Source organism: Salmo salar, chromosome ssa13 (assembly GCF_905237065.1).
Source record: "Salmo salar chromosome ssa13, Ssal_v3.1, whole genome shotgun sequence".
In the NCBI taxonomy this organism is placed as follows: domain Eukaryota; kingdom Metazoa; phylum Chordata; class Actinopteri; order Salmoniformes; family Salmonidae; genus Salmo; species Salmo salar.
Genome location: NC_059454.1, coordinates 96901687 through 96917507, shown reverse-complemented (window position 1 = coordinate 96917507; position 15821 = coordinate 96901687). Strand labels below are relative to the sequence as shown.

General features: G+C 44.2%; 1 protein-coding gene across 1 annotated transcript in view; it reads left to right on the top strand.

The window, feature by feature from the left end:
• Positions 1-15821, top strand: part of LOC106568332 (aryl hydrocarbon receptor) — a 51948-nt gene that overhangs the window by 17361 nt on the left and 18766 nt on the right. Inside the window, exons 3-4 of the mRNA XM_014138588.2 lie at positions 14652-14770; positions 15567-15656. Coding sequence (XP_013994063.2) covers positions 14652-14770; positions 15567-15656 — 209 coding nt within the window. The remainder of the gene's footprint in view (positions 1-14651; positions 14771-15566; positions 15657-15821) is intronic.

The following is a 15821-nucleotide window of genomic DNA, read 5'->3' as shown; positions in this document are numbered from 1 at the left end:
TGGTACTGCCAGGGTACAGTGCCATCCCATGTCTATGGTACACTGCTAGGGTACAGTGCCATCCCATGTCTATCGTACACTGCCAGGGTACAGTGCCATCTCAAACTGCAGTTTCAAGTTTTATTAATCATATTTACAGGATACACATGGTATACACCGTCCAATTAAATGCTTACTTGCAGGTTCCTTCTCAACAATGCAACAACAATAAAATATAAAAATACGAACATATATTTTTTAACACTACAAAACATACACAAGACAACATACAGATGTACACCAACATCCACAACATCACCCCTTCCCAGACCCACCTGCTCACACCCCCATCTCCATCACACCTACTCAGACCCACCTGCTCACACCCCCATCTCCATCACACCTGCCCAGACCCACCTGCTCACACCCCATCTCCATCACACCTGCCCAGACCCACCTGCTCACACCCCCATCACACCTACTCAGACCCACCTGCTCACACCCCATCTCCATCACACCTACTCAGACCCACCTGCTCACACCCCCATCTCCATCACACCTACTCAGACCCACCTGCTCACACCCCCATCTCCATCACCCCTACTCAGACCCATCTGCTCACACCCCCATCTCCATCACACCTACTCAGACCCACCTGCTCACACCCCCATCTCCATCACACCTACTCAGACCCACCTGCTCACACCCCCATCTCCATCACACCTACTCAGACCCACCTGCTCACACCCCCATCTCCGTCACACCTACTCAGACCCACCTGCTCACACCCCACCCATCACACCTACTCAGACCCACCTGCTCACACCCCCATCTCCATCACACCTACTCAGACCCACCTGCTCACACCCCCATCTCCATCACACCTACTCAGACCCACCTGCTCACACCCCCATCTCCATCACACCTGCCCAGACCCACCTGCTCACACCCCCATCTCCATCACACCTACTCAGACCCACCTGCTCACACCCCCATCTCCATCACCCCTACTCAGACCCACCTGCTCACACCCCCATCTCCATCACACCTACTCAGACCCACCTGCTCACACTCCCATCTCCATCACACCTACTCAGACCCACCTGCTCACACCCCCATCTCCATCACACCTACTCAGACCCACCTGCTCACACCCCCATCTCCATCACACCTACTCAGACCCACCTGCTCACACCCCCATCTTATCACACCTACTCAGACCCACCTGCTCACACCCCCATCTTATCACACCTACTCAGACCCACCTGCTCACACCCCCATCTCCATCACCCCTACTCAGACCCACCAGATACTCAACTAGTCTAAAGAAGGCCAGTTTTATTGCTTCTTTAATCAGGACAACAGTTTTCAGCTGTGCTAACATAATTGCAAAAGGGTTTTCTAATGATCAATTAGACTTTTAAAATGCTAAACTTGGATTAGCTAACACAACATGCCATTAGAACACAGGAGTGATGGTTACTGATAATGGGCCTCTGTACGCCTATGTAAACTCAGCAAAAAAAGAAACGTCCCTTTTTCAGGACCCTGTCTTTCAAAGATAATTTGTAAAAATCCAAATAACTTCACAGATCTTCAATGTAAAGGGTTTAAACACTGTTTCCCATGCTTGTTCAATGAACCCTAAACAATTAATGAACATGCACCTGTAGAACGGTCGTTAAGACACTAACAGCTTACAGACGGTAGGCAATTAAGGTCACAGTTATGAAAACTTAGGACACTAAAGAGGCCTTTCTACTGACTCTGAAAAACACCAAAAGAAAAATGCCCAGGGTCCCTGCTCATCTGCATGAATGTGACAATGCGCAAATTGGTCTTCCAAATGGACAATGACCCCAAGCATACTTCCAAAGTTGTGGCAAAATGGCTTAAGGACAACAAAGTCAAGGTATTGGAGTGGCCAGCACGAAGCCCTGAATTCAATCCTATAGAAAATGTGTGGGCAGAACTGAATAAGCATGTGCGAGCAAGGAGGCCTACAAACCTGACTCAGTTACACCAGCTCTGTCAGGAGGAATGGGCCAAAATTCACTGAACTTATTGTGGGAAGCTCGTGGAAGGCTCCCCGAAACATTTGACCCAAGTTAAACAATTTAAAGGCAATGCTACGAAACCCTAATTGAGTGTATGTAAACTTCTGACCCACTGGGAATGTGATGAAAGAAATAAAAGCTGAAATAAATCATTCTCTCTACTATTATTCTGACATTTCACATTCTTAAAATAAAGTGGTGATCCTAACTGACCTAAGACAGGGAATTTTTACTGGGATTAAATGTCAGGAATTGTGAAAAACTCAGTTTAAATGTATTTGGCTAAGGTGTGTGTAAACTTCCGACTTCAACTGATATATATATATATATATGGGTCTTTTCAGCTCTTTAAAGACTCTCTTGTTTGCAGTCAGTTTGTCTGTGTGTGTTTGATGTCTCTCCCTCAGCAGATGTCCCTGTGGAGAGAGTGTTGAGAGGTGAATACGGCCCAGACACACATCTATTTGATAAGGCCGGGTAACAAACAGACAGGCCTTCATGTATACTTAGTGGACTCAAGGTTTGTGATTTAATGCATGGTCTTAGTCAGTGAGTTGCAACCAATGTTTAGATCAGAAACATTGCAGATCGAAATTTACATTATAGAGCTGATAGGATTTGTTATTCTGAGTACCATATATCTTTTAGATAACACATTTCTATCGGACTGCTCTATATACATGGCACCCTTGGGCATAAGCCCCAGGTGAGGCTGTCCACATCGCCTAGTGTTGGTAACCGTGGTTACTCTCTCTCCCCATAACAACAGGGAGCCTTAGCTTATACCTATCCAGTTCCTCAGATCTGCAGTTGTTTTGGGACTGAAACATCATTATGATGTTGTTTTTGTTGTAGCCCACTGGTTACAGTCACTTCCTGCTTGTTTATGATGTTACAGCCTCCAGGGCCAATCAGATGTGTTTATCAGGCTTTTGGTGCTGCTGTGTGTGCAATGGCTTGGCTGGCTGGCTGATCATCAGGCCTGTTTCCTGTGTTTGTTGATAAGGAGGGGTGAGGGAGGGAGAGCTGAGGAAGGGGGTGAGGGAGGGGGGGGGGTTGAGCTGGGTTGAATCCCAGTCAGTCCAGTCATTAACCTAACTCTCGCCTACCTAACCATTGGTTTCCTCTGGAGTGAGTGGTTCACTTTTACACTCCTCTAATTGATTGGATATTGTAAATGTACAGTCAACTGATAAGTGCAAGCTCTGTTAAGTGTAATACAGATTTCAACTACTTGTATTTTAATAGCTCCTGATAACTGCATGCTCTGGTCTAGTGCACACTGACTGTCACAACTGCCTCAGCTGCCTCAGTTACCAGGACTTGACTGGTCTACCTCTGTTATACCAAGTCTTCAAAGTGCCGGTACATTGTACAGAGGGAACTCATCTATTAACCTACCAATGTTTATCACCAACTCTCTGTGTGTGTGTGTGTGTGTGTGTGTGTGTGTGTGTGTGTGTGTGTGTGTGTGTGTGTGTGTGTGTGTGTGTGTGTGTTTCTGTGTCTTTAAGGGAGGCAGAATTCAAAATCTGTTTCTCACAAAAATAGACATGCTGTTCTATCCACGAAGTTCCTCCCTTTCTGAGCGCTGATAATGTTTCCGACCCAAACCCTAACCTTGACCCTAGAACCAAAATGGTGGCTGATATCGGTCCCTAGCAGCCACTGTGGTCAGGAAAGAGAAGCAGGATGTGTGAAACTGGCCTGTTTGGGTGATAAGCAGAAATCACACTCAGAGACACACACAGGCTTCAGCTAAAATGTTTTTGTAAAATCATCTTATTTAATTATTTCATATAATTGACATGTGATAAGGCCACACAGAGAACCAGAGATAATTACAGACACCTGTGATAATCTGAAGTACCCATAAGGGCCACTAGATGGCATGTGATAGATTATATGAAATCCTTGAAAGATAACAAAATTCTGGTAGTTTACTGGTAAACTTAGAAAGTTTCCAGTAATATATCCTCCCTTTGCGTCCCTAGACAGGACAAGGGAGGACAGGACAGAGCAGGGCAAGGCAGGGGGGGGCAGGACAGGGGAGGACATGACAGGGCAGGAGGACAAATTGTGTAGTTAGGTTAGTCGGGAGACAAGGAGGGCTTACACTCAAATGACTACAGGAGTACAGTCAGAGCCAGTCATCTACACACACACGCACACACACACACCTGGCTGGACCACATGAAAGGGATGGCAGGTGTGTGTGTGTGTGTGTGTGTGTGTGTGTGTGTGTGTGTGTGTGTGTGTGTGTGTGTGTGTGTGTGTGTGTGTGTGTGTGTGTGTGGGTGTATAAACTCAGCAAAAAAAGAAACGTCCCTTTTTCAGGACCCTGTCTTTCAAAGATAATTCGTAAAAATCCAAATAACTTCACAGATCTTCATTGTAAAGGGTTTAAACACTGTTTCCCATGCTTGTTCAATGAACCATAAACAATTAATGAACATGCACCTGTGGAACGGTCGTTAAGACACTAACAGCTTACAGATGGTAGGCAATTAAGATCACAGTTATGAAAACTTAGGACACTAAAGAGGCCTTTCTACTGACTCTGAAAAACACCAAAAGAAAGATGCCCAGGGTCCCTGCATGCTGCAAGGAGGCATGAGGACTGCAGATGTGGCCAAGGCAATAAATTGCAATGTCTGTACTGTGAGACGCCTAAGACAGCGCTACAGGGAGACAGGACGGACAGCTGATCGTCCTCGCAGTGGCAGACCACGTGTAACAACACCTGCACAGGATCGGTACATCCGAACATCACACCTGCGGGACAGGTACAGGATGGCAACAACAACTGCCCGAGTTACACCAGGAACGCACAATCCCTCCATCAGTGCTCAGACTGTCCGCAATAGGCTGAGAGAGGCTGTGGGCTTGTAGGCCTGTTGTAAGGCAGGTCCTCACCAGACATCACCGGCAACAATGTCGCCTATGGGAACAAACCCAACGTTGCTGGACCAGACAGGACTGGCAAAAAGTGCTCTTCACTGACAATTTGCTCAATTTGCTCATCCTGACATGACCCTCCAGCATGACAATGCCACCAGCCATACTGCTCATCCTGACATGACCCTCCAGCATGACAATGCCACCAGCCATACTGCTCATCCTGACATGACCCTCCAGCATGACAATGCCACCAGCCATACTGCTCATCCTGACATGACCCTCCAGCATGACAATGCCACCAGCCATACTGCTCATCCTGACATGACCCTCCAGCATGACAATGCCACCAGCCATACTGCTCATCCTGACATGACCCTCCAGCATGACAATGCCACCAGCCATACTGCTCATCCTGACATGACCCTCCAGCATGACAATGCCACCAGCCATACTGCTCATCCTGACATGACCCTCCAGCATGACAATGCCACCAGCCATACTGCTCATCCTGACATGACCCTCCAGCATGACAATGCCACCAGCCATACTGCTCATCCTGACATGACCCTCCAGCATGACAATGCCACCAGCCATACTGCTCATCCTGACATGACCCTCCAGCATGACAATGCCACCAGCCATACTGCTCGTTCTGTGCATGATTTGTTCAGGGACACATTATTCAATTTCTGTTAGTCACATGTCTGTGGAACTTGTTCAGTTTATGTCTCATTTGTTGAATCTTGTTATGTTCATACAAATATTTACACACGTTAAGTTTGCTGAAAATAAACGCAGTTGACAGTGAGAGGACATTTCTATACACACACACACACACACACACACACTGCAGTTTATATACACACACACACACATACTAAACCTGGTATCGGTATCGAAGTCAAAATGCTGGTATTGTGACAACACTAACACATTAGGGGGAGAGACTACACTACAGTACTGTAGATACACAGAGTTTACTTAAGTTTAGAGTCCGGTCCAGTTAGGTCAGTCGGGAGACAGGAAGGGCTCACACTCAAAGAACTACAGGAGTACAGTCAGAGCCAGTCACACACCTGGCTGGACCACATGAAAGGAATGGTGTGTGTGTGTGTGTGTGTGTGTGTGTGTGTGTGTGTGTGTGTGTGTGTGTGTGTGTGTGTGTGTGTGTGTGTGTGTGTGTGTGTGTGTGTGTGTGTGTGTGTGTGTGTGTGTGTGTCATTGGGCATCTTTTGAGTTCAATATCATTTTTTTAGATCAACATTTTGCATTAATAAATAAATCATACAATCAATTTCACTTTGGTAAAAACAATCTAACTACATAATGGTAATCATTTATTTGAATGGTAAATCTCTATTGATAAACTGGGTAAATCAAGATGTAGCCTAGGGCTATCCACATTCAGTGTGGGCATGCATTGAGATATTGAGCTTGTTTTGTCTGATTTCATGGGGGTAATTACAGATAACAAACAATCTGTTTCCCTTCCATTTGGGACATATTTTATTGTACTGATCAACAACATTTGCATAGAAGTAGCTTATTTTATAAAAATGTGCGCTCTCTCTTTAACCAGTAATCAAATCAAATTTTATTAGTCACATGCGCCGAATACAACAGGTGTAGAACTTTCAGTGAAATGCTTATTTACAAGCCCCTAACCAACAACACAGTTTAAAAAATATGAATAAAAATATGAAATAAAAGGAACAAGTAATTAAAGAGCAGCAGTAAAATAGCAATAGCGAAACTATATACAGGGGGTACGGGAACAGAGTCAATGTGCGGGGGCACCGGTTAGTCGAGGTAATTGAGGTAATATGTACATGTAGGTAGAGTTATTAAAGTGACTATGTGTAGATAATAACAGAGAGTAGCAGCGGCGTAAAAGATGGGGTGGGCAATGCAAATAGTCTGGGTAACCATTTGATTAGATGTTCAGGAGTCTTATGGCTTGGGGGTAGAATCTGTTTAGAAGCTTCTTGGAACTGGACTTGGCTCTCTGGTACTGCTTGCCGTGTAGTAGCAGAGAGAACAGTCTATGACTAGGGTGGCTGGAGTCTTTGACAATTTTTAGGGCCTTCCTCAGACACCGCCTGGTATAGAGGTCCTGGATGGCAGGAAGCTTGGCCCCAGTGATGCACTGGGTTGTATGCACTACCCTCTGTAGTGCCTTGCGGTCGGAAGCCGAGCAGTTGCCATACCAGGCAGTGATGCAACCAGTCAGAATGCTCTCAATGGTGCAGCTGTAGAACCTTTTGAGGATCTGAGGACCCATGCCAAATCTTTTCAGTCCCCTGAGGGGGAATAGGTTTTGTCGTGCCCTCTTCACGACTGTCTTGGTGTGCTTGGACCATATTAGTTTGTTGGTGATGTGGACACCAAGGAACTTGAAGCTCTCAACCTGCTTCACTACAGCCCTGTCGATGAGAATGGGGGCGTGCTCGGTCCTCCTTTTCCTGTAGTCCACAATCATCTCCTTTGTCTTGATCACGTTGAGGGAGAGATTTTTGTCCTGGCACCACACGGCCAGGTCTCTGACCTAGTCCCTATAGGCTGTCTCATCGTTGTCGGTGATCAGGCCTACCACTGTTGTGTCATCAGCAAACTTAAAGATGGTGTTGGAGTTGTGCCTGGGCGTGCAGTCTTGAGTGAACAGGGAGTACAGGAGGGGACTGAGCACGCACCCCCAAGGGGCCCCTATGTTGAGGATCAGCATGTGCTTACAAGCACAGATGTGTTGTTACCTACCCTTACCACCTGGAGGCGGACCGTCATGGAGGATTCTCACAAAGGTGTTCCTTTTGTCCAGGTGGGAAAGGGCAGTGTGGACCTGTTAGGACGGTATGCAAATTGGCGTGGGTCTAGGGTTTCTGGGATAATGGTGTTGATGTAAGCCATGACCAGCCTTTCAAAGCACTTCATGGCTACTGATGTGAGTGCTACTGGTCAGTAGTCATTTAAGCAGTGTTCTTGGACACAGGGACTATGGTGGTCTCAGAAAGGGAGAGGTTGCAAATGTCAGTGAAGACACTTGCCAGTTGGTCAGCACATACTCACAGTACACGTCCTGGTAATCCGTCTGGCCCTGCATCCTTGTGACTGTTGACCTGTTTAAAGGTCTTAGTCACATCTGCTGCGGAGAGCGTGATCAAACAGTCGTTCGGAACAGCTGGTGCTCTCATGCATGTTTCCGTGTTATTTGCCTTGAAGCGAGCATAGAAGTAGTTTAGCTTGTCTGGTAGGCTTGTGTCACTGGGCAGCTCTCGGCTGTGCTTCCCTTTGTAGTTTGTAATGGTTTGCAAGCCCTGCCACATCTAACGAGCGTCGGAGCTGGTGTAGTACGATTCTATCTTAGTCCTGTATTGATGCTTTGCCTGTTTGATGGTTTGTCGGAGGGGATAGCGGGATTTCTTATAAGGTTAGAGTCCCGCTCATTGAAAGCAGCAACTCTAGCCTTTAGCTCAGTGTGGATGTTGCCTGTAATCCATGGCTTCTGGTTGGGGTATGTACGTACGATCACTTTGGGGACGACGTCATCGATGCACTTATTTATGAAGCCAATGACTGATGTGGTGTACTCCTCAATGCTATCTGCTTCATCTGACCACTTTTTTATTGATCTAGTCACTGGTGCTTCCTGCTTTAATTTTTGCTTGTAAGCAGGAATCAGGAGGATTGACCATAATTCTGATTTGCCAAATGGAGTGCGAGGGAGAGCTTTGTATTCGACTCTGTGTGTGGAGTAAAGGTGGCCTCGAGTTTTTTTCCCTCTGGTTGCACATTTAACATGCTGATAGAAATTTGGTAAAACGAATTTAAGTTTCCAGCCACTAGGAGCGCCACTTCTGGATGAGCGTTTTCCTGTTTGCTCATGGTGGAGTACAGCTCATTGAGTGCAGTCTTAGTGCCAGCATCAATCTGTGGTGGTATGTAGACAGCTACAAAAAATACAGATGAAAACCTTCTAGGTAGATAGTGTGGTCTACAGCTTATAATGAGATACTCTACCTCAGGCGAGCAAAACCTCGAGACTAATAACATCATTCACGAGGCTGTCAGTTCCCTGAGGCAATATATAATCTTTGGGAGAGACGTGAGAGACCGAATAAGTGAATTAATAAAGTTTTGGATAGCAGTCAGCTTTGAAATCAGCATATTTTGCCTTTATGGTGTTCATATTATCACAAACGAAGCACAAGGTTAGTGAATTTATGTTAGCTTTAGCAGTCAGCTAGCGAGGAAAGTTAAGCTAGCCTACAAATCAAATCAAATTTTATTGGTCGCGTACACATATTTTGCAGATGTCATCGTGGGTGTAGCAAAATGCTTTTGTTCCTAGCTCCAACAGTGCAGTAATACCTAACAATACAAAACAATAAACGCAAATCAAATAAATAAAAATAAGGAATTAAGAAACCTATACATTTTAGAATGAGCACTGATAGAGTCCAGAATGTAAATATATACCATGCCTTCGGAAAGCATTCAGACCCTTTGACTTTTTCCACATTTCATTACGTTACAGCCTTATTCTAAAATGTATTAAATAAAAATAAAATCCTCAGCAATCTACACACAATACCCCATAATGCCAAAGCATTATGATCACGTTGAGGGATCATAAGCTGTACATCACAGTAGCTCTCAGTTCTAGTACATTTATTAAAGACTGTGGAAATCATCATCCCAGTCTTTGGCAGGCCTTGGTGTTGTTCTGGGTAACCGTACGTTTTGCTGTCATGAGTTGGGTCTTGGTCTGGCTCACAAAGGCTCCAGACAGTCCTGTCTCCTCTGTCTATGGTGTGGACTGTACACTACAACTAAATCTAAGGACTAAGAACTAAATCTGAGGACCAGTGTTTCCTCTGGGAAAAACATTTGGCCATGTGGGGAAAAGGTTGCAGATGGGGGGGGTTGAAGGCCCCCCCTTGGATAATTTTTATGTAAAAGGATTGAGTTCTGGTGACTTTAAAAGGACATTTTACTCAAAGATAAAATTATGCTGACATAATTTCCACCTCCAGAAATGAGCAATGTAATGTATTGGAACAATTATTTGTAAACGTGTAAAATTATTAAATCAAGATAATACACTTTTTAATAACCCAGGAGCTTGTTGTGTTGCGAATTCCATTCTGTGAGCGGTGAGGCAGACCTAAGGCTACCAGCCACGCATGCATTAAAACTTCTTATGGATCCCTTCACGCGCCAATCCCTTTAGCGGGATCGATTTGACAACATCCAGTGAAATGGCAGCGCGCCAAATTCAAACTACAGGAATATCAATATTCAAGTTTTAGAAACTTTAGAGTGTTTTCTATCCAAATCTACCAATTATATGCATATCCTAGCTTCTGGGCCTGAGTAACAGGCAGTTTACTTCTGGCACGCTTTTCATCCGGACGTCAAAATACTGCACCCTAGCCTTAAGAAGTTTTAAGAGTGAGTGTGTGGAGCCGTGAACTGTCCCTTATTTGTGTGGTGCTAAAACATTCTAATTTGTCCACGCGCAGTTCCCTCTCCCCACGTGAAAATAAGACATGTTGCCAAGTTCACTTTCACTGGATAGCCTAGCTCACGCTAAAATGGCCAACTTCACTGGATAGCCTAGCTCACGCTAAAATGGCCAACGTAGGCCTTACCGGAGAAATAAAAAGAAAGGTTATGATCAGTGAAGAGGCTACAACATCATTGTGGCAACAGGTGCTGCGCGAGGGCAATACCCAGTTTGGAAGGACAACAATGGGGTAGATGGTTACACAGCCTGCACATAGTGCAAGCAGGTAGGCCTATTTGTTTTAGATAATTCAGTTAATTATTTGAAGCTTTCGTTTATTATAACATACACAGGCCATATAAAGTGTAAACCGATGCGGCTGGTAAAAGTTTGAGTAGCCTACTTAATAAATGTAACCAGTGGCGATTTTAGCATATAAATCTTGGTGGGGCAAAAAAGAAAAAAGTGGGATGCATGCCAGCAAAGCCACTACACAACACAACACTAAACAATACATGAATTGCACTATAACAGTGACAAGCGGTGCCCACAAACTGTTAGGGCCTACATAAAGCTGTCCCAACATCTTACCACTGCTACACCTGGCTATCAACAGTTCATTCAGCCTCATTTACTGCCTTTTAAAATCATAGCTGATATGGCTGACTTGTTTAAACAAATGTTGTTTCGAATGACAATTGAGATGTACAAACTATGGCACAGGGGGACAACAAGTGGATAAGAGGCAATCCGTAATTTTGATTAAGACATTAATTAATGAGTGAGCTAGGACCGATGTAACGTTAGTCAATATAATTATTTGTTTAGCACTTTTGAAATGTACAGGGACAGAATTCAGAACATGGGCCATTCTTACAGTATTCTCCCTGTACACCAAGTCAGAACCATAGGATAAATAAAGGGGGCATATAAGCAGACAATGAAAGCTCTTACAATATTCAATGATTACATTTCTCTAAAACAAGTTATAGGCTACAGTTAGAACAGTAGGCGAAAACTAAGAGGGGTAAATAGACCAAATTATTAGGGTGAGGCACATGGGCTACTAACATCTTTCTAAACAACATACACTTAGTATTACTTTCTTAGCTACAGTATATATACAGTCGTGGCTAAAAGTTTTGAGAATGACACAAATATTAATTTCCACAAAGTTTGCTGCTCAGTGTCTTTAGATATTTTTGTCAGATGTTACTATGGAAGACTGAAGTATAATTACAAGCATTTCATAAGTGTCAAAGGCTTTTATTGACAATTACATGAAGTTGATGCAAAGAGTCAATATTTTCAGTGTTGATCCTTCTTTTCCAAGATGTCTGCAATAAATTAACTTCTGGGCCACATCCTGACTGATGGCAGCCCATTCTTGCATAATCAATGCTTGGAGTTTGTCAGAATTTGTGGGTTTTTGTTTGTCCACCGCCTCTTGAGGATTGACCACAAGTTCTCAATGGGATTAAGGTCTGGGGAGTTTCCTGGCCATGGACCCAAAATATTGATGTTTTGTTCCCTGAGCCACTTAGTTATCACTTTTGCCTTATGGCAAGGTACTCCATCATGCTGGAAAAGGCATTGTTTGTCATCAAACTATTCCTGGATGGTTGGGAGAAGTTACTCTCGGAGGATGTGTTGGTACCATTGTTTATTCATGGCTGTGTTCTTAGGAAAAATTGTGAGTGAGCCCACTCCCTTGGCTGAGAAGCAATACCACACATGAATGGTCTCAGGATGCTTTACTGTTGGCATGACACAGGACTGATGGTAGTGCTCACCTTGTCTTCTCTGGACAAGCTTTTTTCCGGATGACCCAAACAATCGGAAGGGGATTCATCAGATATAATGACTTTACCCCAGTCCTCAGCAGTCCAATCCCTGTACCTTTTGCAGAATATCAGTCTGTCCCTGATGTTTTTCCTGGAGAGAAGTGGCTTCTTTGCTGTCCTTCTTGACACCAGGCCATCCTCCAAAAGTCTTTGCCTCACTGTGCGTGCAGATACACTCACACCTGCCTGCTGCCATTCCTGAGCAAGCTCTGTACTGGTGGTGCCAGTCAACTTTAGGAGACGGTCCTGGCGCTTGCTGGACTTTCTGGGGCACCCTGAAGCCTTCTTCACAACAATTGAACCGCTCTTCTTGAGGTTCTTGATGATCCGATAAATGGTTGATTTAGGTGCAATCTTACTGGGAGCAATATCCTTGCCTGTGAAGCCCTTTTTGTGCAAAGCAATGATGACGGCACGTGTTTCCTTGCAGATAACCATGGTTGACAGAGGAAGAACAATGATTCCAAGCACCACCCTCCTTTTGAAGCTTCAAGTCTGTTACTCAATCAGCATGACAGAGTGATCTCCAGACTTGTCCTCGTCAACACTCACACCTGTGTTAACGAGAGAATCACTGACATGATGTCAGCTGGTCCTTTTGTGCCAGGGCTGAAATGCAGTGGACATTTTTGGGGGGGATTCAGTTCATTTGCATGGCAAAGAGGGACTTTGAAATTAATTGCAATTCATCTGATCACTCTTCATAACATTCTGGAGTATATGCAAATTGCCATCATACAAACTGAGGCAATAGACTTTGTGAAAATTAATATTTGTGTCATTCCCAAAACTTTTGGCCACGACTGTATACAGTATCTATATCTCCCTGCCATATTACATCATTTATGAAGCAGCATACAATACATTTTTGGACTCACATTGTTCATGCTGTGCTCACTTGAACAGGAAGGTGGCGCGGTGGTCCTCAGAGTTAACAGTTGTTTTGAGTGTGGCACAAATCATCCTTCATTGACAGCATGGCCAATGTTGAATTTTATCATTTTAAATTTGGAAAAGAGCCCCTTAATCCCAGACTTGGAACCAAAGAGCCACTGTCGCTGATTCCTTCCAAACCACTTGTTGAATTTACGATTTCCAACTTGTTGTGTAATGTTTATGTCCAATGGCGATTTGCACCGATACGTTTCATCTATAATTTCCCTTCATTATTTATCTTCATATGACAAGGATTAAAAAGTATTTGCCAGTAGATTGTCGACCTGATTCATGATGACGACTTCTAGCTAAGATTGTGGAAGTATGATGTTGACATGATCAGTCCAATCAAAGCTACGGTACATATAATGTGATTTGACGTCATTTTATCTGTGGCCAATGACCTTGAGCCTTCTTGGATGGGCACTTCTATGGCAGCAGCCGAAGGGCTAACATTTTCAAGGTCTCCTCTTACACTTGGCAGTGACCTAGACTTGGCGCTCCGCTAACGCTTGCCGTGCGGTACAGAGAGAACAGTCCATGACTAGGGTGGCTTGAGTCTTTGACAATTTTTAGGGCCTTCCTCTGACACCGCCTGGTATAGAGGTCCTAGATGGCAAGAAGCTTGGCTCCAGTGATGTACGGAGGCCGAGCAGTTGCCATACCAGGCAATGATGCAACCAGTCAGGATGCTCTTGATGGTGCAGCTGTAGAACCTTTTGAGGATCTGAGGACCCAAGCCAAATCTTTTCAGTCTCCTGAGGGGGAATAGGCTTTGTCGTGCCCTCTTCACAACTGTCTTAGTGTGTTTGGACCATGATAGTTTGTTGGTCATGTGGACACCAAGGAACTTGAAGCTCTCAACCTGCTCCACTGCAGCCCCGTCGATGAGAATGGAGGCGTGCTCGGTCCTCCTTTTCCTGTAGCCCACAATCATCTCCTTTGTCTTGATCAGACTAAATTCGATTCTGGGAATTCCCTCCCTATGGCACTCGTAATTTAAATGCGCCATCGAGAGGAATATTTATCTCGCATAGAACACACAACAGCATGCCGATTAGGTAAATAGATAAACTATTCTACTATGGGGTAAAGTAAATGTGGACTGTTCCAGCATCTTCAAAAATACACAATCCTTTTTTCAGTTACATTTTCTGTGACTTTAGATTAGTCCAGTTACCATCGCCATGGCATTGTCCATTAGCTGTTATAAGAGGTACTAATTTTTCATGTTCCATATTTTGGGGGCGTGGCGTCATTGATTGCAGCGGAAAAACTGCTAAGGACTAAGAACAAATAAGTAAATCTAAGGACTAAGAAGTGAATCTAAGAACTAAGAAGTAAATCCAAGAACTAAGAAGTAAATCTAAGGACTAAGAAGTGAATCTAAGGACTAAGAACTAAGCCATGTTCTCCTCTCCTGTGTTCCAGCGACCCTCCAGAAGAAGTGTGAGTGGCCCGCCCCCCCTCTCAGTGGGGACTGGAGGAACGGACGGACAGCCACTTCTATAGACGGAGTCAGCCTCTCCGAGGGAAACCTACTGCTGCAGGTATACAGAGTGTGTGTGTGTGTGTGTGTGTGTGTGTGTGTGTGTGTGTGTGTGTGTGTGTGTGTGTGTGTGTGTGTGTGTGTGTGTGTGTGTGTGTGTGTGGGGTTTTTCTGCATCAAAAAGGGGCTTAGGTGGTGGGCGTGACAGAGGGCGTGGCAATGAGCGCAGTTGGCTGTCGGTGCGGCTAAATTGTACTTTAGCATTTTAGAGACGTCCATCTTGGCGGTGTAGAGAAATCTTTGCATTTTAAAGCACATTTCCTACAATTCTACACATTTTGCTATGCAGCTGAGGGAAGGTAATTTCCTGTAATTTGACGTATTTTGCCATGATGCTGAGACAGGATTTTGCAGTTTTAAAGGTAATTTCCTGCAATTTTATGCATTTTGCCATGGCTATTGCTGTGTTCGTCTGCTCAAACATAACAAAATTACTACTGCTAAATTAATTGTTTTGATAATTTTCAATTTTCCCTGACTTTTCTTTTATTTTGGTGATTGTTAGTTCACAAAGATTATATTCAAAAAATATATGTAGGTCCATTATCTGTTCCACATACTTTATATCTGATTTTAGTCATTTAAGTTTACACTGAAAGCTTTTTACCAAACGTTTTACACTGTTTGGACTTTGACTACCCCAAAAAATGCTTAGACGGTCCGCCCTAGGATTACAATGGTTGTGTGTGTCCATGCTTGTGTGTGTATGTGTGGTGTGTGTGTACGTGCGTATGTGTGCATGAATATATGTGTGTGTGTGTGTATGGGTTTCTCATGTGCTCTCTCTCTCTCTGTAGGCTCTGAATGGTTTTGTCCTGGTGGTCAACACTGATGGCTCTATCTTCTACGCCTCTCCAACCATCCAGGACTACCTGGGCTTCCACCAGGTACAACATGATTATTACTTATTGATTATGCTTATACAGTGCATTCAGAAAGTATTCAGACCCCTTGACTTTTTCTAAATTTTGTTACATTACAGCTTTATTCTAAAATGGATTAAATATCAATCTACACACAATACCCCATAATGACAAAGCACATTTTTTTTT